The sequence below is a fragment of the Caretta caretta genome, chromosome 10, assembly GCF_965140235.1.
Source record: "Caretta caretta isolate rCarCar2 chromosome 10, rCarCar1.hap1, whole genome shotgun sequence".
Lineage (NCBI taxonomy): Eukaryota > Metazoa > Chordata > Testudines > Cheloniidae > Caretta > Caretta caretta.
In genome coordinates this window covers 30,312,692-30,336,344 of record NC_134215.1, presented here as the reverse complement: position 1 = coordinate 30,336,344, position 23,653 = coordinate 30,312,692, and the positions used below count along the sequence as shown (strand labels likewise).

The window sequence follows — 23,653 nt, the reverse complement described above, 5'->3', positions numbered from 1 at the left end:
AAGGTTAGCTGAGATCCCAGTTTCACAAATGGGGACATGCTGTCTGTTTTGCTTCCTAGGTGCAGGATGAAGGGATGCTGTCTTTGCCTTCTAGAAACAGCCCCTAAATTCATGGGCTTTACTCAGACAGGATAAGTTGCCTCCAAGCTTCTGTCCTGTGCTCCTTTCCTGTTGATTTAGTGTCTCTTGGTTGATATTTGAGTTCATATGTAAATGGGCATCCACTATGCTAGCTTCCATCCGAACAGATATACAGTTTTTTACCTCCTGCCTGGAGGAGAACCTGTTCTTTCACCTATGCTGGTGACTAATACCTTGATACATACATTAAGAAAATTGTGTGTGTACACACACACTTCTTGCGTAGTAGCTGTGCACATACTGGTCGTCAGTGTCATTGTGAGATGTGACACCATCTTTCATTTAAGACCTTTTTGGGAAACTAGAATGTACACACCAGATTCATGAGCTTTCTGTAATCTCACTCTTCCCTCCTTGTCAGCTGACAGTAAGATTCTTGAGTGACACTGACCTACTTTGCAGGGGTGTAGTGAGAATTCAAATCCATTGATGATGGAGTGCCATACAATACTCAGCTACAGTTCAATTATCCTTTCTGGTCTCCTCACCCCCAATCAGGCAGCTCCTGCACCCTCCTTTCCACCTTCAGAAAAAGAGAGGTGATCAAAGGACCAGGGAGGGACAGAGGCTGGGAGATCTTCAATCTGGAGGGTTTTCCCCGGATCCAGCAGCATCAGTGGCAGAGGAATCTCTCTGCTACACCACCACTCTCTGTTGCCAGCGTGTGTCATGAGAGGCGCTGTGCGGCTAGTGCCAGTGGCTGTTGGAGGGGAAAGAAGGATCTGGTGAGCTACCTTACACTGCAGCTCCCCATCCCCTGGTAGATCTCTGTGCTGGAAGCCCCTGTGCTAGGACACCCTTCCTGTTCAGGTATACATGCCATTAAAGAGGGCGGAGCTTTTCTGGAGCTTTATACAACTAATACCACTGGAGCTTGCCATGGACTCCAGCAAGAGGAGCTTGCCAAAGGGTAACACCTCCCTGCTTACCCGCCTACACTGACACTGATTATCCACATAGACCTACACTCTCTGGCAATGACACCAGTCATCCATGATCTGCCACCCACTTGCAGTGCCTCTGGAGCCTTGTAAACATTCCCAGGTATCCAGGCGAGCACTGGAGTCCACAGCCATCCTAAAACACAGCTGGGAGCTGCTTCGCCACCTGCAGAAGTGCACCCTTAGGTCCCCTGTTCCATTAGAGCAGGTTGTCAAACTGCATAGTCATTGAGCGTGTATATACCACTGTTGGACATGGACACTGACATGAGCTGCTTTGTGGTTGGTGCCTCCCTTCTGGGTTAAACTGTGCAGTAATGCTGGTATGCTGTGGAAGTCAGCAGTGTTTTCTCCAGGAATTGAAATGGGGGTGTGTGTCTGAATTTACGGGGGGGAGAGGTCAGGGCTGATGAGGAGTGAGACAGTGAGGGCGAAGACGGGCTTTATGACACCATAGTAAAAACCTGAGAAATGTTTCGTGACCATTTTATTAGATTTAACTCCTGTTTTAAAATCATACAAATTAATGTTGGCTACCCAAGCCATCTGTGAAACACTACATCTACATCCTTCTTGGTTTCTTGTTATAATTTTGAACAACTCTGTTAATGAACTTCTTCAATGCAGTGCGTTCATCTTCAGTGGCATCTCGTGTGTCCAGTACTTCCATTCCTTCAATTGATATGCTCATTAGTTCATTCACGTGATCAGGCAGAAGGCAACTTCTTTCAGAATACAAAATTGTATTCAATGACTAAAAAGAAAGCTCAGCTGTAGCTGTTCTAACTGGGACTAGAAAGATGAATTCCTACTACTTTCACCCCAGGAAATATAGCACAAAGATCGGGTTGAGCCAGTAGTGATGATAAAAAAGAAGTTGAAGTCAAATATTCATTCATTCATTCATCGTATGATATTCCACTCTGTGTTCAAATGCTCTATTCTGTCCTGATCACATGGTAGCCCCATTGCAGGTCGTGCCTCATTCCACTCAACTGTCGGCGTTTTTCAAGACCGGGATCTGTAAAAGCTATGTAGAGGTTGGGTAGAATCCAGAAGTCACTGTTGTAGAGATGTAAGAATCAAGTCTGTGTACTTTTTCAGCTGGCTTAACAAATACTTCTTGTCCCCTTCACTTAAGGAGTCAATATAAGTACCTTCACTAGTCAACTTCTGGACTGAAGTCTTTGCTTCTTCCAGTACTTTTTCAATGGATATCTCTCTGATCCAAATGTAGCTTCTCTTGCTGGACAGAGATCTACTACTGTTGTAGCAGATGCCTGGATGACATTATTAAATGACCCAAGTGGTTTCAACAGTAGACTTACGAGAGAGCATGGCGATGAGTCTTCTCTGAACTTAGTAATAAAAGTAGTCCATCTCAGCAGATACTTTCCAAAGCCAGTAATAATGGTTGTAGTAATTTTAAGACAACAGCCAAGGATCGCTCGTGATAAAGCCAGCAGGTTTTCCCAGGTTGGACTAATTTGAACTTCAGTCCCAGTGTATCTTTTATTTTTTCCCAAGATGTTCAGACTTTCTGGACTCTTGTTGAAAAAAGAATATAATGAAGATATTACATGTATGGCTTTTTAATGCCTTTCTGAAGATTCTGCAGTTTGTACTAGTGCTAGTTGGAGTAGATGGCCTCTGCAGTGTGTACAGGAGAGATTAGGGTTACACTTTTCTCTGAGCAAAGCTTGTGCTCCACCATGTCTTCCAGAGAAGTTTGCAGCTCCATCAAATGCACAAGCAGCCATCTGTTTGGGGTCCAATTTACAAGCATTTAACCCTTCTAAGAAGTGGGTTGTCACAGATGTAACCATTGTGTCTTCTATAACCTGAACATCTAGAAATTCATCTACTGGCCTACAAGTGACATCAAGATAATGTATGCAGTGACATAATACTTGATGCCCATTTGCATCGGTGCATTCATCAGCCATGTATGCACATTTTCTGAATGTGGTGAGAGAGTTCGTCACTTTCTCAACTGCTGAGTCTTTCACTGTTGCACTGCATGCTTCTAGCCAGTCAGTTGAGTTTCCTGCACAAAGATAGTGAGCATTTGTTGGTCTTGGTCAGAACAAGAGTCCAACTTCAGGATTATCAAATGATGCACTTAATATTGGCCTACTGTTTGTAGTGTGTGATATCTCTTGCTTAAAGAGAAAGTATGACGTGACAGCCATGTATGTTTGAATAAACTGTGTCTCCAGCATTTTTAATAGTCTTGTTAAGTACTTCTAAAATTGGCTTTGACCGTGACTGGCTTATAAGGCTTTCTGCATGTCGATGCAGTCTAGAGCAGTGCTTCTCAAGCTATCTGGTGTGGGGGACTGGCAATTTTATTTTCCAACGTGCACGCAGACCGGCAGCTGATGGCATGCGGACCGGCACCGGTCCGCGGACCACCACTTTGAGTAGCACTGGTCTAGAGGATTGGTGTTTTGCAGCCTTTTCACATTGGCTTTGCTGATCGGTCTGGCAAACCAAGCTCCTCCACTTTTATTATATAAATCCATGGTATGCTCACATCTTGAATACTGCCTGCAGTTCTGGTCCTGGATACCTAGCTAGAGTAGGTGAGCTCATGTAAATACAGTCTGGTCCTGAAGCCTTCCCCCCCGCCCCCCTCCCCTGGCTCATTACTAGCTGTCTCGGGAGAGCTCATTCAGACCTTGCTTACAAATCATAATTTGTATGATTTGTAAGGGGAGAGGGGTGTTTGAGGAAATTCAGGGGATGGGATTACATCCCCACTGGGGGCGGGGGTTGTTTGTGAGGATATCCCCGGTACTCAGTCCCATTTTATAGACCTGTTCAGAGCTGTTTTTAGAAATGTAGTGGAAATGTACAAACATCCCTATCCGTACAGGACACCAGGAGCACTCACTTTGCATGGTCCTTGCACGTGCAACCTCCTTTAAGAGGTGCTACTATTGCCTTTTTGGTGCATTTCTTAGATTGGATATGTATCCATATGCTCTGTCGTGCGCAGCACTCATGGTCTCGAAACACACACAAGCTCATTCTTGCACGATTTGGGCCTGATGTGGCAATCCTTAATTGGACTAAAATGCCACTGAAGTCCAGGGTGATTCTAGCCTGTGCAAGGGCTGGGGAGGTCAACTACAGCTTGGCAGTGGTTTCTGTTCAGGGCTGCACAACTCCATGGGAAGCCGCAGATGCAGGATTTCTTCCAGAGCACCCAAGTGCATAAGGGGACATATTTCTCCTTGTGAGATTCTCCCAGTTTGCAGACCAATGCTGAGGGGTGTGCTGTAGAGCTATGGGTCAGGGCACCTTCAGGAACACAGGAAGTCCCTCTCTTTCCCCAAGTGTGGGCATTGCGTTTGGAGCCAGCCCTTGTGTCTTCCCCCCTCCACCCCCACCTGCCTAAAGGTCAACCAGGATCTGGCTGGGTAAGACCTGCAGGTTGGGCCCTTGCTAATTTTGCTTCAGAAGATTCATTTCACTTTAATTTCCTCCCCACTAGATCATAGACCCTCAGGCTAGGGATTGACTTTCATTTACTTGCAAAGCACCAAAAATGTTTAGGGCTCTGGATAAACAGCAAAGTAAGTGTGTGTGTGAGAGAGAGAAAAAACTCTCCAAGGATGTGCCTAGTTAGTTCACCAGCAGTGAGAAAATGGCTAACTAAACACATAGTTGCCAACTTACCAAATATTGTGAGACTTGTGAGTGTGTGGGTTTCCCCTCCGCCCCATAGTCTTCATGTAATTGAAGAGCATCTCAGTGCCAGAGGGCAAGGGGCTCCTTGATATCTGATGGAAAATTTTCAGGTGGTCTGGTCAGTTCAGTGTATCTGATATGTATCATGTAAGGTGTTACTGGACAACTAAGAACACACAGATCATGAACATTCTTGTGTGGCTGGCATGTGTAGTAAATGCCCAAGGGACCAACCCTAGGTGAGGGAAATGTGGCACTAAAATGTGTTTACCAGGCTGTGGAGTAGGTAAATATGTTTCTCCCAGACAAAGGACTGATGACCTACGCTTGCAAGTCAATTCTGACACCTGGTAGGAGACAAGTGCTCCCTTCTTTTGCATCGAAGGGGCAGAAACAGATCAATTTGTGTAACAGAAAACACCAGTGGAGGAAGAAACTAGTACAAACCTTTCACCACCAGACTCCATGTCGCCTTTCTCACAGGTTCAGTGAATGCTACTTTGGGGTAAGCCAACATTCTGAAAAATCCCTTTCAATATTCACTGGACTACAAAAGTGGGGCAAAGAACCCTCCCCCCTGTTACCTTTTCACCTAACAGGACAAAGAAACAGAGCACTTTGTCTTTGGAGAGAGATCCTGACCAGAGAGGTGGTCTGCCATCTTGCTGGAAGAAGTGTCTGCCAAGTTTTACCTGATACCTAGACCATAGTTTGTTAAAGTCTTACAAGTGAAAAATGCTTTCTAATGCTATTTGTTCATAACCATGTCAACCTTTACTGCATATATGGGGTCTTAAAACCTTTGTAATCTTGTTTTAATCTGAACCATCCAATGAACAGTCCCTTCAATTCAGTGATAAGCTGTGCCTTTCCTCTTTTTTAGAGGAGCAAACATCTTTGTGGAAAGGGCTGGACACTAGAGCACATGGTTTTGGGGACAGTCCAGGACGGGACGGTGTGGGGGTCATCTTGCCACTACTAATGCTGGTGGAAACTAGGGAGTGACTGTGTTGCTGCAGGAGGCAAACTGCTGTCCCATTATGGGATGAGGGTCGCACAGCATACAGACAGAGTGCATCCATGTTGCTGACTGAGCAGCCCCAGGCAGGGAGCTGCAGCACCAGAGGACTTGGGCTTACATGGCAAGTAATGAAATAACCCCTCACTGGTCTGGATGGCACCCAGCTCCCAAAATCCTAAAATTAACTGGGAATCTCAGATTGACTTTACAAAATTAAAAGTAAGTTTCTCGCCTCTGGGCTTGTGGAGAAAAGCTTGAAAAGTGACCAAACTGTGACCAGAATGCAAATAAAATCAACCCAAACCATCTTTCTATGATGGTATCCCTACATAAATCTCATAACTTTTGAAGACTTGGGGTTGGCAGTATCATAAACAAGCTCCCCTTTTCTGAGGCTCTAGGCCAGGAGCAGTGAGCACAGTTACTGTATAGATTGTAGGTTTGTTTTTCTGACTCTCGGTTAAGATGTCAGCTGCTCATCTCACTAAAGCAGTGTTGTGTCTAAAGCAGGGGCTCTCAAAGTGGGGGTCACGAGCTGTCAGCCCCTATCTCAAAACCCACTTTGCCCTCAGCATTTATAATGCTCTGTGAAAGGGGTCACCAATACAAAAGTTTGAGAAACCCTGGTCCAAAGGACTGAATGGCCATCAAATGGTACTGGCCCCTCTAATACTCAGTCACTGCGCTTTTTATTCCTAGATTACCGCTTTTAATGCCACTAGCCCAATTACACCCTACATAATAATAAATCCTGCTCTTTCTCCAGCTGCTGTAGAGCCAGCCAGCCTGGTCCATGTTAATGACTATTGCCCTGTAGTGCTTGCTACAGGGCGGAGCCATCTCCACTCCTGTGTCCATGGGATTTCCCTTCTGAGGCCTCTGTGAAGCAGCCCCAGATTATTCGAAGCAGCAGCAGTGTGGGTCACACCCAACCCAGGCTGGTTGTGTGGCGGGGAGGGGTTCAAGCACCCGCCCCATTCGTGCAATGAGCTGCGTCGGGCTCTGGGCAGCCAGTGATTTCCAACCCATGACTAAATTGGCACCACTGTAACTAGTTGACCATGGAGGGGAGGGGTGTTGAGGAAATTCAGGGGGTGGGATTACATCCCCACTGGGGGGTGGAGGGGGGCGTTGTAAGGATATCCCTGGTACTCAGTCCCGTTTTCTAGACCTGTTCAGAGCTGTTTTTAGAGCTGCAGTGGAAATGTACAAACACCCCTATCCGTACAGGACCCCAGGAGCACTCCCTTTGCATGGACCTCGCACGTGCAACCCCCTTGAAGAGGTGCTACTATTGCCTTTCTGGCGCATCCAGGGAGAGGCGGCGCGAGGCAGCGCCCAGCTGGCACCTGCTTGCCCGGCGCCGGCGCTCCAGCCTTGGCAGCCCTCGAGCCGGAGCCTGCCCTTGCCGGCGGCTCTGCCATTCAGGATTAAGCCGCGAGCCGCGCCAGCTGTCGCTAGCCCTGCCAGCGGCGGGGATCGCTGGAGCCCCGCCGCGCCTGCGGGGCCGGAGCCCGTCACATGGCCCGGCCGGCTGGGATTAGGCGCGTCGCGCTGCAGTGAAAAGCCGCGGTGACCATCCGGGGGCGGCGGCAGCAGGACGCGGAGAGGCAGAGCGAGCGCGGCCGGAGGGAGCCCCTCGCTGCAGCCACATGGCCGCGGGGCGCCGCAGCGGGCGCCGCGCCCCGGACCGGGCGCTGGCCGGGAGCTGTGCCCAGGCCGAGTGACTGCGGGCCGCGGAGAATGTCCTATCTGCGGCCTCCGGGCAGGGACCTGGAGCGCTTCGACGGGCTCTCTCTCATCTACTGGTAAGCGGGCTGCTGGCCCGGCCGGGAGGGGGCGCCGCGGAGCGGAGCGCTGGCCCAGGGGAAAGGGCCGGGTGTTTCTGCCGCCTGCGGCGGCGCACAGCCCAGCGGGAATGGACCCATCGCGGGGGGGTCCCGAGGAGATCGCGTTGACTTGTGATCGGGGAAGGGCGCTGCTTGGAGTCGCTTTGCAGGTCCCCTGAAAGGAGAGCAGGTGCATTCCTCTAACTTCCTTCTTCCAGCCACCCTTTACAAGGCTCGACTATTTAAGGACACTAGGCTTCAGCCCCCTTCCTCTGTGAGATGGGTCACTGGGGTTGTCTTTCTGGTTGGGGGAACTGAAGTAGAGCGAGGTGAAAAGCTTTGCCAAGGGTCCCACAGGGGTGGAAATATCTCCCCAAAGCTCTTGGCTCCCAGCCCCTCTGTTCCATCCGCTCGTTTTGTGACCTCTCTCTAAGCCAGTAGCATTTGTTTGGGATCGTAAGTGTGCACAATTTCGAAAGGGACATTGCAGCCTTGTCCCCAACGGCGCCAATCGAGTTGCACCAGTAGAAAAGGCAGCAGAATTGAATTGGTTCCCTGCTCCGAGACTCTTACACTAGAAGGGACTGAGTTTAAAAGATACATTTGTCAGCCAGCTTCCAGGTGTGATACCCTAAAAATGCTAAACTGGCACCTGGGGTATGCTAACCCCCTAGCTTGGGATCACAGAAACGAAAGCTCCTAGGACTAGGACAACTCCATGAGATTCTAGGAACCTGCACCAAGACTCTCGCCAATTACTTCCTCTCAGGTTGATAACTGGAGAACCACCCCATGGAAGGACAAATGCAACTAAAAATGACTTAAAATAAATCAGTAGCCTGTGGCAAGGAAAGGAAGAGGGTTTGATAGACTCTGGAGCTGAGCTGCTACTTTTTGAACAGTCCTTGTTCCAGGACACTAACAAGCAGAAATGGGTAAGGCTCCGAGGGTCTCTTCAGCTTGCAGAGTCATTTGTCCTTCTGCTCCCATTCAGATCTGGTAGCATTTCCCATCCATTTTGTCTAGGTTTAAATAGTGGAATGTGGCCTAGACAAAGGGGATCAGGCCCCTGGAGCCTGCTGCACAAGTCCAGTCTGAGACCGCAAATGAAATGAGTGGTGGTATCTGGTCAAAGGCAGATGCACACCCCACATCCATATGCAACTGGCAGTGCCTTGCTATGGGTCTGATCTGAGGCCTAATGAAGTGAATGGAAGGCTGTTTTGGATTGGGCACTAGGAGGAGGACCAGGTAGCTTGGATGCTCAATTCTCTCTAAATTCCACTTGAGGTTGAGTAAACTAGTTAATTTCCCAAATGGGGCAGTTTGAAGGAAGCCTGCCTGGTACAGTGTATGACTCCTGCATTCCATATGTAAATACTGTCGCCATCATAAATGGGGAATGTGCTGGAAAATTAGTGCTTAACACCGTCTGTCCAGCTGGTGTCATTCCAAGTAGGTCCATTGTCCTCAAAGAAGTTATGCCAATTTACCACCAGCTTAAATCTGTACCAATATCTAATTTAATTCTCCCAGGCTGGTAAGTAGTAGTAACCCAACTACAGAGGAGCAGATAGGTTAAGGGACCTGGCCACAGCCCCAGAATCAGTGTCAGAACCAGATTTGGACCCAGGAATTCTTGATTAGCACCCTGATGCTCATACCATGCACAAAATGACACATGCAATTTTGGTTCTGACAGGACATTTGATACTATAAGTGCTTGCTTGGTTAGAAGAGTAATTATCTGATTAAACTGGCAGTAAATATACAACTGTGTTTAAAACCTCAGAAAGGGAGAGCATGGTGTTACTGAAACCAATCAGAAATAAATGACAAGGGCCTGATTCATCCCTCAACTGTTGTGTGAATTGAGCATCCAAGCTACCTGGTCCCCCCTCCCAGTGCCCAATCCAAAACAGCTTACCATTCACTTCCTTGGGCTTCATCTGACTTTCTAAGGTACATGCTTCCATGAAGCAGAAAATCTGGACAGAGGAAAGACGGCTAATATCTAATTGTAAATATGGTACATAGACTTATATGTGGGACCCGCTCCAGTGTACATTGAAGCCAATGGGAGTGTTCCCATTGACTCGAATGGACCCAAGCTGGGCCCATAGTGCGACTGACTTCATTGGCTGATGAATTATGGATTCAGTGGGCTAGGACCTCAGCTGGTGTGACCTACTGTAGATCTGTTAACTTCAGTGGCCCTACGCTGGTTTTCCTCCAGTTGAGGATCTGGTCCTGTATTTCTAGTGACATGTGAGACACGTTCAGGGGGTTTTGCCTTTAAAAGCAATCCTGAGCTTTCTGAAAAGGGCTTTCTCTTACCTTTGCTAGAAATAATTCACTTCTTATGTCCCCATAATCCCATAAAGGTTTCATTATGCCTTATAAGGAAGAACCTAGTAAGGGGAGACTAAGCTCTTTAAATGTTTCCAAGAAATTTGTTTTCTTTGATGGTTTAACACTTGAATGTTGAACTAAACGTAACAGAGATTTGTGTAGCTTCCACTGGAATTCATTAGCAAATTCCTTCCAGGAGGGATGGAGAATGTTATAAGCAAAGAATATTTTTGGATTGCTCAGTTGCTTTTTCAGCTGCAGGAAAAATTGTTACTCCTCTAACAACTTAAAACCCGAGAGATGCTTCCACAAGGAGGGTGAAGTCTGGACTTAAATCCAGATCTCCAGTTTCCAGCACGTCACCGCCTGTATTGAATACATGCAAAAGGTGCATCTCAGCCCTGTAGGGTGCGCTATAATAATAAGCAATCATTTGTTTTCAGGCACACAGAAATGTGCGAGGTGCCTCCAGGAATAAGCAGAGACATTGTGCTTTCCCAAAGACGTTAGTCGTTCCTTTTTAAAGCATGTGCAGTGTCATCATCTGCTCCTGAATTTGGCTCCCTCATGATTCCACCCGAACCACCTAATACTCTTAGTGACACTTGAGTGTATTCAGTGTTGACTGTGCTGACTTTAGGGCTGGAACTCTGATTTTACACCTGTGTGGTGGAGAGCGGGATTTGGCCCAGCGTCTCCAACTTGGTGGAAGTGGAAATACTTGTGAGCATAGGGAGGTCTCTAGATTACCGCGTGGTAGGTAAAAAGGTGTGGGGGATGACTTCCAGTCCCTACATCCTCCTCTTAGGCCTTGTCTACAAGAGCAAGCTTTTGTAGCAGCAATTGACCATAAGCAGAACTTTGGAACAATGGTGGAAGCAAGAGGCGCCCCAGCCTCCAGATTTGCGCTTGGCTTGTATTGAGCATGCTCAGTAATATCTGCTGAATCCACTGCCCTCACTCTGCCCCTCCCCCCCACTATTGGCAGGTATGAGTTGTCTCTGGTGGAAGCTGCAGTGCAAACAGGACTCAAGTGTTTTTTATCAGCATGTTCTCATGGAAGAAAGGATGACCTAGTGGATGGGACGCTAAGCTGGGCCCCAGGAGACCTAGGTTCAGTTCCTGGCTTAGTCGCAGATTCCCTGTGTGAACTTGGGCAAAGCCTTTAATTTATCAGTGCCTTTGTTCCCTGTGTGCAAAATGGGGGCTTACACTTTCCTGCCTCATATGGGTATAGTGAAGGTACAATCCACTCGCAATTGTGAGGTGCTCAGCTTCTATGACAGTTAAAGAAGAAGGATGGTCCAGTGGTTAGGGTGCTAGCTGGAGAGGTGGGTTCAACTTCCTGCTCTGCCACAGCCTTCCTGTGGGACCCTGGGCAAGTCACTTAGCCTCTCCGGGCCTCAATTCTCCAGCTGTAAAATGGGCATAATGGCACCCCCCCTCCAGGGTATTGTGAGGATGAATCATAGAATATTAGGGTTGGAAGAGACCTCAGGAGGTCATCTAGTCCAATCTCCTGCTCAGGACCAACACCAACTAAATCATCCCAGCCAGGGCTTTGTCAGGCTGGGCCTTAAAAACCTCAAAGAATGGAGATTCCACCACCTCTCTAGGTAACCCATTCTAGTGCTTCACCACCCTCCTAGTGAAATAGTATTTTCTAATATCCAACCTAGACCTCCCCCACTGCAGCTTGAGACCATTGCTTCCTGTTCTGTCATCTGCCAACCCTGAGAACAGCCTAGCTCCATCCTCTTCGGAACCCCCCTTCAGGTAGTTGAATGCTGCTATCAAATCCCCCCTCACTCTTCTCTTCTGCAGACTAAACAACCCCAGTTCCCTTAGCCTCTCCTTGTAAGTCATGTGCCCCAGACCCCTGATCATTTTCGTTGCCCTCCGCTGGACTCTCTCCATTTTGTCCACATCGCTTCTATAGTGGGAGGACCAAAATTGGACGCAGTACTCCAGGTGTGGCCTCACCAGTGCCGAATGGAGAGGAATAATCACATCCCTCGATCTGCTGGCAATGCTCCTACTAATATAGCCCAATATACCGTTGGCCTTTTTGGCAACAAGGGCACACTGCTGACTCATAGCCAGCTTCTCGTCCACTGAAATCCCCAGGTCCTTTTCTGCAGAACTACTGCTTAGCCTGTAGCAGTGCCATATGGGATTCTTCCATCCTAAGTGGAGGACTCTGCACTTGTCCTTGTTGAACTTCATCAGATTTCCTTTGGTACAATCCTCCAATTTGCCTCGGTCACTCTGGACCCTATCCCTACACTCCAGCATATCTATCTCTTCCCCCAGCTTAGTGTTGTGACATTGCACCCCATAATGCTTTATAGAAATATGCTTATGAGTAAATATGACATAACTGGAATATGTTTTATGCTAGATATGCCATGTAACATATCTTTGCAAAGGTTATGTTCTACTGAATGTATTCATCCTATTTGTATGCATGTATCATTTTTATATCTGAAGTTAGGAATGTTGGCTCTATGCTTGTATTTAAAGTATTTGCTGTAGAAAGCACTTACTGCAGATTTGATCAACATGGTGTGAAGGGGTTATTCAAGTAAACGGAAATACTTGGCTAACAATGGACCTTGATAGACACCAATCCACATCTGAGCTTTCTTGGGAACGTTCGGGCTAACATGGGCAATGGCTCGGCCTGTAGAGAACTGAGTCATGCATGGACATGTGACTTGCCCATGTGACTTCAAAAGTCCATCTTGTAGCTGTGATTCTACACAGGGAGGAAGAGGGGTTTCCACCCACAAGAGAGAGACTATATAAGCCCCTGGAAATCCCTCCATTCTGTCTTCAGATGGCTCAAGAGATAGCCTTTCCACCCCAAAGAGATGCCTGAAAGAAACTGGAACAAAGGACAGTAACTACAGGGATGTCAGTGATTGCTGGACCCAGACTAGGAGGAAGTCCAGTCTGTAAAAGAAGTTTATTGGAACATCTCTGAGGGTGAGATTTACCAGCATTTAGGTTGTTACTGTATTAGGCTTAGACGTGCGTGTTTTATTTTATTTTGCTTGGTAATTCACTTTGTTCTGTCTGTTGTTACTTGGAACCACTTAAATCCTACATTTTATATTTAATAAAATCACTTTTTTACTTATTAATTAACCCAGAGCAAGTACTAATTTCTGGGGGAGCAAACAGCTGTGCATAGCTCTCTATCAGTGTTATAGAGGGCGAACAATTTATGAGTTTACCCTGTATAAGCTTTATACAGAGTAAAGCGGATTTATTCGTGGTTTGGATCCCATTGGGAACTGGGTATCTGAGGCTGGAGACAGGAGCACTTCTTAAGCTGTTTTCAGTTAAGATTGCAGCTTTTGGGGGATGTAGTTCAGACCTGGGTCTGTATCTGTAGCAGGCTAGCGTGTCTGGCACAACCAGGCAAGGTACTGAAGTCCCAAGCTGCCAGGGAAAACGGGCTCAGATGTAGTCCCAGCACATCAGGTGGTAGTTCCCAAGGGGGTTTCTGTGACCCAACCTGTCACAAGTGTCATCTGCAAATTTGCTGAGGGTGCAATTAATCCCATCATCCAGATCATTAATAAACACATTAAGGATTGTGAGATGCTCAGGTACTATGGTCATGGGGGCCATCTGAGCACCTAAGGTAAACAGAGGGTGTCATAAATATAAAGGGAAGGGTAACCACCTTTCTGTATACAGTGCTGTAAAATCCCTCCTGGCCAGAGGCAACATCCTGTTACCTGTAAAGGGTTAAGAAGCTCAGCTAACCTGGCTGGCACCTGACCCAAAGGACCAAGAAGGGGGAAGGCTTTTGTTTGTGCTCTTTGTTTTTGTGGTTGTTCTCTCTTGGGACTGAGTGAGGCCCAGCAGACATCCATCTTCTCCGAGCATCCTAATCCAAGTCTCCAATATTGCAACCAGTATAGGCAAGCCAGGCAAGGCGGATTAGTTTATCTTTTGATTTATGTGAATTTTCCCTGTGTTAAGAGGGAGGTTTATTCCTGTTTTTTGTAATTTAAGGTTTTGCCTAGAGGGATTCTCTGTGTTTTGAATCTGATTACCCTGTAAGGTATTTACCATCCTGATTTTACAGAGGTGATTCTTTTACCTTTTCTTTAATTAAAATTCTTCTTTTAAGAACCTGATTGCTTTTTCATTGTTCTTAATATCCAAGGGGTTGGGTCTGTGTTCACTTATACAAAGTGGTGAGGATTATTACCAAGTCTTCCCCAGGAAAGGGGGTGTAGGACTTGGGGGATATTTTGGGGGGAAGACCTCTCCAAGTGGTCTCTTTCCCTGTTCTTTGTTTAAAACGCTTGGTGGTGGCAGCATACTGTTCAAGGGCAAGGCAAAGTTTGTGCCTTGGGGAAGTTTTTAACCTAAGCTGGTAAGAATAAGCTTGGAGGGTCTTTCATGCGAGTACCCACATCTGTACCCTAGAGTTCAGAATGTGGAAGGAACCTGAACATGGTGGCAGAGCAGTGGGATCATTTTGAACCAGAGATCATTTTGAACCAAAAGCTCAGACCTAAAGAGCTTTTTTTTTAAAGGTGAGAGCAGCTAGAGGGTTTTCTGTCTATTTGCCTGGAGACAGAGGTGTTAGAAAAATCCCTTTGTAAAAAAACTTTTTTGAGCTGGAGTTTTTTTCTACCTAAAGCAGGGTAGTTAACCTCCTGCAGGGAAATTCACAAGTCCCGTCCCCCCCCCCCGTCCCCCCCCCCCGCCCCGCTCCCCTCTCGGGTATAGCTAGAGTTAAGCACAAGAAAGCAGGAAAATGACTACCAGTGAAGCAGCTAATAAACTAGAGTTGGCCAGATTTGAAGCTGAAGAGAAACAAAAGGAGCATGATAGACAGATGGCCTTAAGGCACTTGGAGGTGGAGGCAGAAAAAGCCAGGGTGGAGGCAGAGGAAGCTGCGCAGAAGAGAGCTATGGAGGAGGAGAAGGAAAAAGAGAGGAAGCTTGCACTGGAGATGGAGAAGGCAAGGGCTCAGCAGAATATACCAACCAACCCTAGCAATCCTTCTCCAGGTACCGCTTCCCATCCCAGAAAGTTCCCCACCTACAAGGCAGGCGATGATACCGAGGCCTTCTTAGAAAACTTCGAAAGGGCCTGCCTTGGGTACAGCATCTCTACAGACCAGTACATGGTAGAGCTGAGGCCGCAGCTCAGTGGACCCTTAGCAGAGGTGGCGGCTGAAATGCCTAAGGAACACATGAACGGTTATGAACTTTTTAAAACCCAGGCGAGAGTCAGAATGGGGCTAACACCTGAGCATTCCCGTCGGCGTTTCAGAGCCCTAAGGTGGAAACCAGACGTGTCATTTACCCGACATGCCTACCACATTGTGAAACATTGGGATGCCTGGATATCAGGAGCAAGTGTTAAATCTCCAGAAGAGTTGCCCTTCCTAATGCAAATAGAGCAGTTCTTAGAGGGTGTTCCTGAGGAAATAGAAAGGTACATCCAAAATGGGAAGCCCCAAACTGTAATTGAGGTGGGGGAGATTGGAGCCAAATGGGTGGAGGTGGCAGAAAAGAAAAAACTAGTAGCAGTTGGAGCGAATATCAGAAGGGGCAACCCGAAATAAAACCCTATCACCGGGGGCAACCCAAGGCCCCCCCTACATCCCACGGAAAACCCCAGACACCTTATCGTCCCACCACACCATTCTCTAGCAACTCACCTTGCCCCAGTGACCAGTCAACTGGGCGATGTTTTAAATGTAATGAGCTGGGGCATGTGAAGGCCAACTGCCCCAAGAACCCAAACAGATTACAGTTCATTGCACCAGGGTCACACCAAAGGTCCTCAGGCCCAGATGCCCCCCAGATACCCTTAGAGCGAAGGGAAACTGTGAGTGTGGGTGGGAAGAAGTTTACAGCGTGGAGGGACACTGGAGCGCAGGTGTCAGCTATCCACCAATCCTTAGTGGACCCCAACTTAATCAACCCAGAGGCCCAAGTGACAATTCAACCCTTCAAGTCCAACTCTTTCGATTTGCCTATGGCCAAGTTGCCTGTCCAGTACAAGGGCTGGTCAGGACTGTGGACTTTTGCAATCTATGATGATTATCTCATTCCCATGCTGCTGGGGGAAGACTTGGCCAACCAGGTAAAGCTGGCCAAGAGGGTGGGAATGGTCACCCGCAGCCAGACTAAGCAAGCTTCCACACCTATTCCTGTTCCTGAGCCTTCCACCAGGGCCCCGTCTGGGTTACCAGAGACCCAGATGGAGGTGGTGGAACCGGATCCTCTGCCAATGACTGCAACGGCCGTAGTGGATCCAGTCCCAGAGACCCAGCCAAAGCCAGTCCCTGAACCGAAACTGCCGAAGCAACCAGCACCAGAACCACTGCCAGCACTGAGTCCAGCGCTTGCAACTCCGTCTACAGCTCCAACACCAGAGGGCACCACGAGCCTGCACTGGCAGCAGCAGCAGATGACCCTACACAAGAGGCTCAGCCGGAGCCTGAAATACCCCATAGTGCACCAGCGGAGAGCGGTTCATCATGAATGGAAACAGCCCCATCACCTGCATCACTTCCAGAGGGACCAAGCCTAGGTCCACAATCCAATGAGGAACTGATGTCTCCAGCATCAAGGGAACAGTTCCAGGCCGAACAGGAAGCAGATGAAAGCCTCCAGAGAGCTTGGATGGAGGGCCGGAGCAACCCACCGCCTCTCAACTCTTCAAATCGATCCTGGTTTGTTGTAGAAAGAGGACTTTTATACAAGGAAACTCTTTCTGGTAGGCACCAGGAAAACTGGCATCCTCAGAGACAGTTGGTAGTTCCAACTAAGTACCGGGGAAAGCTCTTGAGCTTAGCCCACAATCATCCTAGTGGCAATGCTGGGGTGAACAGGACCAAAGACTATTTGGGGAGGTCGTTCCATTGGGAGGGAATGTGTAAGGATGTTTCTGCCTATGTCCGATCTTGTGAGGTATGCCAAAGAATGGGAAAACCCCAAGACCAGGTCAAAGCCCCTCTCAAGCCACTCCCCATCATTGAGGTTCCATATCAGCGAGTAGCTGTGGATATTCTGGGTCCTTTTCTGAAAAAGACACCCAGAGGAAAGCAGTACATACTGACTTTCGTGGATTTTGCCACCCGGTGGCCGGAAGCAGTAGTTCTAAGCAACACCAGGGCTAAAAGTGTGTGCCAGGCACTAATAGACATTTTTGCCAGGGTAGGTTGGCCCTCCGACATCCTTACAGATGCAGGAACTAATTTCCTGGCAGGAACTATGGAAAGCCTTTGGGAAGGTCCTGGGGTAAATCACTTGGTTGCCACGCCTTACCACCATCAAACAAATGGCATGGTGGAGAAGTTTAATGAAACTTTGGGGGCCATGATACGTAAATTCATAAATGAGCACTCCAGTGATTGGGACCTAGTTTTGCAACAGTTGCTCTTTGCCTACAGAGCTGTACCACATCCCAGTTTAGGGTTTTCATCATTTGAACTTGTGTATGGCCGTGAGGTTAAGGGGCCGTTACAGTTGGTGAAGCAGCAATGGGAGGAGTTTACACCTTCTCCAGGAACTAACATTCTGGACTTTGTAACCAACCTACAAACCACCCTTCGAACCTCTTTAGCTCTTGCTAAAGAAAACCTAAAAGATGCTCAAAAAGAGCAAAAAGCCTGGTATGATAAACATGCCAGAGAGCGTTCCTTCAAAGTAGGGGACGACGTCATGGTCTTAAAGGTGCTCCAGGCACATAAAATGGAAGTGTCGTGGGAAGGGCCATTCACGGTCCAAGAGTGCCTGGGAGCTGTTAATTATCTCATAGCATTCCTAACCTCAAACCAAAAGCCTAAGGTGTACCATATTAATTCTCTAAAGCCCTTTTATTTCAGAGAATTCAAGGTTTGCCAGTTTACAGCCCAGTGAGGAGATAAAGGTGAGTAGCCTGAAGGTGTCTACTACGAAGGGAAAAGTGATGGTGGCGTGGAAGAGGTGAACCTCTCCATGACCCTTGGGCATATGTAACGACAGCAGATCAAGCAGCTGTGCACTAGTTACGCTCCAACATTCTCAGCCACCCCAGAACTGACTGAACGGGCATACCACTCCATTGACACAGGTAATGCTCACCCAATTAGAGCCCAACCTTACCGGGTGTCTCCTCAAGCTAAAACTGCTATAGAACGGGAGATCCAGGATATGCTACAGATGGGTGTAATCCACCCCTCCAGCAGTGCATGGGCATCTCCAGTGGTTCTAGTTCCCAAACCAGTTGAGGAGATACGTTTTTGCATGGACTGCCATAAGCTAAATGCGGTAACTCGCCCAGACAACTATCCAATGCCATGCACAGATGAACTATTGGAGAAACTGGGATGGGCTCAATTCATCTCTACCTTGGACTTAACTGAGGGGTACTAGCAGGTGCCGCAGGATGAATCTGCCAAGGAAAAGTCAGCCTTCATCACACATGTCGGGCTGTGTGAGTTTAATGTGCTCCCTTTCGGACTGCGGTATGCACCCACCACCTTCCAAAGACTTGTAGATGGTCTCCTAGCGGGATTGGGAGAATATGCAGTCACCTACGTTGACGATGTGGCCATATTTTCGGATTCCTGGGCAGAACACCTGGAACATCTATAAAAAGTCTTTGAGCGCATAAGGGAGGCAGGACTAACTGTTAAGGCTAAGAAGTGTCAAATAGGCCTAAACAGTGTGACTTACCTTGGACACTAGGTGGGTCAAGGAACTATCAACCCCCTACAGGCCAAAGTGGGTGCTGTCCAAAAGTGGCCTGTCCCAAATTCAAAGAAACAGGTCCAATCCTTCTTAGGTTTGGCCGGTTATTACAGATGATTTGTACTGCAATACAGCCAAATTGCCGCCCCACTAACAGACGTAACCAAAAAGAAACAGCCAAATGCCGTTCAGTGGACCGAAGAGTGTCAGAAGGCCTTTAATCAGCTTAAAGCGACACTCATGTCTGACCCTGTACTAAGGGCCCCAGACTTTGACAAACTGTTCCTAGTAACCACAGATGCGTCCGAGCGTGGTGTGGGAGCAGTCTTAATGCAGGAAGGACCGAATCAAGAGTTCCATCCTGTCATGTTTCTCAGCAAGAAGCTATCTGAGAGGGAAAGCCACTGGTCAATCAGTGAAAAGAAATGTTACACCATTGCCTACGCTTTGGAAAAGCTACGCCCATACGTTTGGGGATGGCGTTTCCATCTGCAAACCGACCATGTTGTGCTACAGTGGCTTCATGCCGCCAAGGGAAATAACAAAAAACTTATTCGGTGGACTTTAGCTCTCCAAGATTTTGATTTCGACATACAACACATTTCAGGAGTTTCTAACAAAGTGGCTGATGCACTCTCCTATGAAAGTTTCCTGGAATCAACTGGTCCAAATCGTCCTTAAGATGTGGAAAATATTGTTAGTCTTTATACAGTTAGTAGTATATTTAGAGATCCATGTGTCTTATTAACTCTGTTTTTTCCTAAAGCTCCAGGAAGAAATCATAGCCAGTGTTTTCACCCTATCTGTGATTTGGGGGGCGTGTCATAAATATAAAGGGAAGGGTAACCACCTTTCTGTATACAGTGCTATAAAATCCCTCCTGGCCAGAAGCAACATCCTGTTACCTGTGAAGGGTTAAGAAGCTCAGCTAACCTGGCTGGCACCTGACTCAAAGGACCAAGAAGGGGGAAGGCTTTTGTTTGTGCTCTTTGTTTCATGATGGTTCTCTCTTGGGACTGAGAGAGGCCCGGCAGAAATCCATCTTCTCCAATCCATCCTAATCCAAGTCTCCAATATTGCAACCAGTATAGGTAAGCCAGGCAAGGCGGATTAGTTTATCTTTTGATTTATGTGAATTTTCCCTGTGTTAAGAAGGAGGTTTATTCCTATTTTTTGTAATTTAAGGTTTTGCCTAGAGGGACTCTCTGTGTTCTGAATCTGATTACCCTGTAAGGTATTTACCATCCTGATTTTACAGAGGTGATTCTTTTACCTTTTCTTTAATTAAAATTCTTCTTTTAAGAACCTGATTGCTTTTTCATTGTTCTTAATATCCAAGGGGTTGGGTCTGTGTTCACTTGTACAAATTGGTGAGGATTATTATCAAGTCTTCCCCAGGAAAGGGGGTGTAGGGCTTGGGGGATATTTTTGGGGGAAGACCTCTCCAAGTGGTCTCTTTCCCTGCTCTTTGTTTAAAACGCTTGGTGGTGGTAGCGTACTGTTCAAGGAGAAGGCAACGTTTGTACCTTGGGGAAGTTTTTAACCTAAGCTGGTAAGAATAAGCTTAGGGGGTCTTTCATGCAGGTTCCCCCCATCTGTACCCTAGAGTTCAGAGTGGGGAGGGAACCTTGACAGAGGGCTATACAAGTTCCTATACAGACACACTGTTAGACAACGACAGTCTGCCTAAATGCTTTAAAAAACACCCTCAGCAAAACCCAACCCGTTAGTGTATCTTCACAATTTGTGGGCATGGCGCCAAAGTCCCTCAGACCTCACCTGACTTCATTTTCATGGGATTGCAAATCAGGTGGGTGAAAAGCTTCCTCTCCCCAGAAGTTTGCTCTCCTCTCCAGTACACAATTTCAGACCCAACCCTGTATCCGGAGAAAAGCTCTGCTGGATTTAGCTGCCTGAAGAGTTTGTGCAGCAATCTGCCTAGCAGAAGCTGCTCTGTTTCTGCTACAGTATGTGTCTGATTAGTCCTGTTGATTGTCGGCTTAGGGGAAAGCCAAGCTCCCTCCAGGATCCCCAGTGTGTGAAAAGTGCCAGATGGGCTGGGTGGTGTTCTGCTGGCCTTATACTTTGCTTAGTATTTTGTCCAGGAAGCGAGCTCTTCAGGGCAGCAAACAGATGGCAAGTGAGATAACGCTGCCCCATCACTTTGATAAATGTGGCCCAACTCTGCTACTGATTAAAAGATTAATTTGTTATAGTGTCTGGAATGAATGAATGAACAGATTAACTAAACTGACCCATACCCTGGTACTTTTTGTGCAGTCACACCTGCTGGGAAGTTACACTTGGGCAACCTTTCCCCTGCACAGATGAGTGAACAGAGCAAGTTCTAAAATCTGTGTCCTAGGCAGTGATTAGTGGCCGGGGACTGGAAGCCAGTGCCCTTAGGTTCAGTTTCTGGCTATGTTGCTGTTATCTTGGGCATTTAATTTTGTGTCTCCATGACTGAGTTTTCCCATCTGTAAAATGGGCGCAATACTGCTGGCCTACCTGGGGGCACTGGGCCTGATTGAAAGCCTACTGAAGTCAGTTGATGGGATTTGGATCAGGCTCAACTGTGAGGCTTAATTCATTAATGCTTATAAAGCACTTTGAGATCCTCCAGTGGAAGCGAAGTCAGCTTTGCAAAATTGTCATGAAATGTACAGCTTAGATACAAATATCATCCTCTCCAACAGTGAGGATAAAACAAATGAGAAATTATCTGCCCATCAAAAGTGATGACTTGCCTTGGCTGGATAGATTTTTTTGCAAGTCTGTGCCTTGCCATGTTATTTGTATTGGTGCTAGCATTGTGCTGGGTGCTGTACTAACATGGAACAGAAACACAGTTCCTGCCCCAATAGCTCACAATCTAAGTATAAGACAAGATTCAGTATAAGGTGGATTCAGACAGATGTGGGGTGCACAAAGAAACAATGAAATGATACTGCTCAGCATGACCAGGCAGTGATCTCGGCACACCAGCTGCCTGACCACTGTGGAGTTTGTCCCAGCAAAGGAGGGATTTGAAGGGGGCCAGTGAAGCAGCTTTATAGATGTAGATCTCCCTTGCTGAAATACAGCCAGGAGCACAATGAGCAGTAAGATGGTGCAACTGGGCTGGAGAAAGGAATCAAAGAAGCCGAAGGAGTCGAGCCGTGCTGCTGACATAGGCAGGGGTGGGGAAAGGGCTGTGACGGGTGAGAACAAGACTTACTAAAAAGAGAAAGGAGAGGAGAAACGGGACGAAGGAAAGAGGAGGGAAAGAGCACTTCTAATGCAGGGGAGATTGAGAAAAATCAGATTACTGTTCAGTAGCAACTGGAATGTTACTGAGTTCCTTGCCAGGAGTGGGGTTGTGAGGAGGGAGAGATGAAACCCACTCAGCCACTGTGGGGTGGGGCAGCTCCTAGACAGGTCATGAGAGCTATTGTATTATTTACGCTGCAAGCTCTGTTGGGTAGAGACTGATCACCGCTCTGTGATGGCCCACAGAAATGTGACTGAGTGATAATGGATGAAGGGATCTGGTATGGCGTTTTCCTTCTCCGGCCAATGAAGGAAGTGTTGGAATAACCCATTGGCTTCCGTGGCAGAAGGTGGCGTCAGCAGCCAACAGGCTATCTTTCAAAAGCAGACACCGGGAGGGAGGAGGCCTTGGTGGGCATAAGGAGAAATGGGGCAGCTTCCTGTGGGCTCGTAAAGGAAAACACACACAGTGCTGCCTGGGACTGGCTCCTGCTGTCAGGTGTGCCTAGGTAGCTCCATTGACTTGAGTGGAATTATTACTGATTTGGCCCCAATCCTACAAGTTACAATGCTTGGACAAGCCCCTTCATGCTTCCTCCCATGGTACCTGAGGCCTCACAGGCCCTTTGGTTTCCTCAGGGCTTAGCATAGAGGCCCACCCATTGCCGAATCAGGGCCTTATGCCAGTCTGTCAGGCAGATTCAATCCCTTTCAGCCTGAGAACATGAGGCCTCTTTCTCAGAAGGCATTGGGTTTTATGCTGTTTGGTCTCCACGGGGGCAGGGTTCCATCAACCGCTAGAACAAGTGCTGGTCTCAGTTTTCCTGATTTTTGTTTTTTGATTCCTACTTTGATCAAAAGGCCTATTTTGACCAAAAAGAAAAGGGAGAGAACTTTCCCACTTACCTCTTTTTTCCAAGCAGCTCAAGGGCTATTAGAAGTTTTTCCTACGTCAAAAGTTCAACAGAAAAGGTTGGTGAAACGTGCAATTTTTTGCCACGGGGGAACCCAAGAAACTATTTCAACAAAATGTTCTTCATGATTTTTCTTTTCATATTTCCACTCTGCAGTTAGATCTCATTGGAGCCAGAGGGTAAGATCCTTGTCCTAAGGAAATCTATGGGGTTTGTCCAACTAAATCAAATGGGACTAGGATTTGGCCCTGAGGACTTTATTTTAACATCCCTGTTCCTTTCCTTAGGCAGCTGCTTCTCTTTCCCTGCTGCTTTTCTTCCATGTACAGTGAATTTTTCAGTGGGCTTTGGAATCATTGGGACTTATCTCCCTTTGGTTTCCTGCTGTCGGCCTCTTATTTTCCCCAATTAATTTGCTGCCCATCAGGGGACCCAGACAGCTTAACCCAGAGGGCAGAAAGTATTTGCAGGCTGGCAGATGGAGTCTAGACTGGATGCCTGGGGAGAGAAGGGATCTTAGCTTTCAGTTCTTCCAGTCTGGAAGGAACAACCTGCTTTTGTTAATAAGTTTATAACCAGTGAAATCCTGCAGCTGAGGGGATTCGGAAACCTAGGGGACTTAGTAATCCTGTTAACCCTTAATACATCTGATTTGCTGACTGAGTAAGAGCTGATTGATTTTAGCTGGAGTATTTTATTTTTCTTAATATTGTTTGTTTGTGTGCGTGCGTATCAACTTGTTTACTTGAATGAATACAATATTTTTTAGATACAGCTGAGTTTCTACTGCATT

At 47.3% G+C, this 23,653-nt stretch overlaps 1 protein-coding gene and 1 long non-coding RNA gene across 4 annotated transcripts in view; both read left to right on the top strand.

Annotated features, from left to right (window-relative positions):
• Positions 1–7,239: 7,239 nt before the first annotated feature.
• LOC125643839 (syntaxin-binding protein 4) overlaps positions 7,240–23,653 on the top strand; it is a 122,631-nt gene continuing 106,217 nt past the window's right edge. The window contains exon 1 of one of the 3 annotated variants that reach the window (XR_007358843.2): positions 7,240–7,607. Coding sequence is in view for 2 of the 3 variants with exons in the window: in XM_075132804.1 (XP_074988905.1) it covers positions 7,543–7,607 (65 nt within the window). In the remaining variant the exon portion in view is untranslated. The remainder of the gene's footprint in view (positions 7,608–23,653) is intronic. The other 2 variants (XM_075132804.1, XM_048867040.2) reach the window with 2 other exon arrangements.
• The window catches only part of LOC142073340 (uncharacterized), a 25,242-nt gene continuing 9,240 nt past the window's right edge, over positions 7,652–23,653 (top strand). Inside the window, exon 1 of the long non-coding RNA XR_012670163.1 lies at positions 7,652–7,818. This is a non-coding gene — a long non-coding RNA (uncharacterized LOC142073340). The remainder of the gene's footprint in view (positions 7,819–23,653) is intronic.